This window comes from Pyrus communis, chromosome 2 (assembly GCF_963583255.1).
Source record: "Pyrus communis chromosome 2, drPyrComm1.1, whole genome shotgun sequence".
Lineage (NCBI taxonomy): Eukaryota > Viridiplantae > Streptophyta > Magnoliopsida > Rosales > Rosaceae > Pyrus > Pyrus communis.
The window spans coordinates 4,432,721-4,435,020 of NC_084804.1; the positions used below are offsets into that span (position 1 = coordinate 4,432,721).

A 2,300-nucleotide genomic window follows, 5' to 3' on the forward strand; every position below is an offset into this window, starting at 1 on the left:
CACGAAAGAAACTTATTTTTCTTATTTTACTATTTTCTGGTGAATTTTAATGGATACAATGTATTTAATGAGTAATTCATCTTTTATTTTCAAGACACTATTTTTTATTTCTATCTTCAACATACTATATCAATTCAAGCTTTGATACCCAACAAGGACTAAAACTACAAGGCTTCAATTGCGAAAGGTGAAAATATAGACTTTTTATCCAAAATAATCCCTGAGATTGGCATAACTTCTCACTTTGCTCTCTGAGATTTAAAATTAATATAATTGATTATTGAGTTTGTCCACCTTCAATAGTATTTTTGTCATTGTTCTTAATTAATGAAGATTTTTCACTGAATGACTAAAATAATTGATGGTGGACAAAATCATGATCACTTCTATCGATTTCAAATCTCAAAGACTAAAGTGATGAGTTATGCCAATCTCAGAAATTATTTTGGCTAAAAAACTGAAAATATATGACTCGTCAAATTATAAACGTGGATTACATTGATTGGCCGGGACAATGTATTTGCTCCCGAGCATCAAAGTTCGAATGTATTTTCTCATAAATTAGAGTAGCTTAGAGCATCATCCAATCAAAAAAAAAAAAAAAAAGACTCGAAATCGTCATCCAATCTAAAATCATTATTTGGATTTTTTATTAAATAAAAAAATTAATGGAGAGGGATTTAATTTGAATGAAAAAAAGGCTGGCGGGGACCGCACTCAATGCCAGTCCCTTAAACAGTGACGCCATCTGACAACACAAATTAACAATCAAAGTGTACTCGCTACGATTAGATTCCCCCATTTCATTTCTTTCTCTTCCTCCTCTTCCTCTCTCTATATAAACCCTGCGAAAATCCAAGCTTCTCATAAACCCAACTTCCATTTATATTTCGTTGCAATCAAATTCTCAAATATTGTTAATCCTCCTTTCAGCTCTAGCTCTATGAATCTAGCCATGGCCGACTACGAGTTTCAAGAATCTGAGGTCATCTTCTCCGTGGATAATCTCGACTTCGAGACCTGCTTGGATTTCCGGCGTCACCATCAAAACGACAAGTCGAATTTCTCGAAGAAGAAGAAAATGGGGAAGATTAACAACAACGACAGCAACAATAATATTATCAAGTCTGTGCCGGTGAAAATCCCCAACAACATGTTCAGCGGCTCCGAGGACGACAGCGACGGAGACTACTACAAGGAGGAGGAGTGGGACGGGGGAGAAATGGTGCCGCCGCATCTGATCGTGCGCCGGCGAATTGCCGGGAAGATGGCGTTCTCCCTGTGCACAGGAAACGGGCGGACGCTTAAAGGAAGGGATTTGAGTCGAGTCCGGAATTCGATTCTCAGAATGACTGGTTTCTTGGAAGCTTAGAATTAACAGTTATTATTTATTTTTACTTTTATTTAGATGGGAAAAATACGAAGGAAAAAAAAAAGAGGGAGAGCAAATTGAAATTGTTTCTTCCCCTGTCAATAAATGTTAATTTATTTGGTCCTTTCAATTAATGTTTTTTATTTTCATTTTCTTTTGTCCATATTGGTTAGGTCAATTGGTTATATGATTTCGCTCTTTTAAGTTTTTGACACGTATTTTTTATATTTCTAGTTGTCAGATTGATTAAATCAAACGAATAATAAACATTATCAAACAAGAGTGTGTGAAAAACTAAAACAAGTGTGTTTTTCTCATTTTCTGTAGAGTCTCCGTAAACCAAAAATTCCGTTATTGTTACGATGAGTCCTGGGTTTGTTCTTTCTTAATTAGTTTGTGTTTACCTTCTTTTTTATTTGGAAATGTGATTAAATTTGAGTATTTCTTGGCATTCTAACGAGCCAAAGTCTTATAAACTCGTATGACTAACACTGTATGCGACAAATTCCGGCAGCTGAAAGGTATGTGATCATATTCTAAAGTGTGTGCTGATATTCGAAACAATTAAACAATACTGTGAAATGGTCGAGTTTGTACAATATTCACGAGGAATAATCAACCTTCTTCCTCATGTCGCACCGTAGTCAGAATGGACACGAACCCCTATGATCTCTTAGTGGCTTCGCCGTGTGTGATTTTCATCTACAATAATCGTTTGTATAAAAAAAATGAAACCTTAACGAAAAACTCATGGTATTGTTCATTTAAGGAAAAATCACGTTTACACACTAAAAAGTCAATTATGTTACTATTCACTTTACCCTTAATTTTGTTTTTATCGTTAAAACTCAAAATTTTCAAACTATTTTCATTAGTTTTCCTTAAAAAAATGTGAACAGAGTGATTGACTTATTCCCATCCTATAATT

At 34.5% G+C, this 2,300-nt stretch overlaps 1 protein-coding gene across 1 annotated transcript; it reads left to right on the forward strand.

Annotated features, from left to right (window-relative positions):
- Positions 1–822: 822 nt before the first annotated feature.
- LOC137726939 (protein S40-1-like) lies at positions 823–1,583 on the forward strand. The gene has a single exon (XM_068465892.1). The coding sequence runs from the start codon at positions 944–946 to the stop codon at positions 1,370–1,372; it is 429 nt and encodes a 142-aa protein (XP_068321993.1). The 5' UTR covers positions 823–943; the 3' UTR covers positions 1,373–1,583.
- Positions 1,584–2,300: the final 717 nt, after the last annotated feature.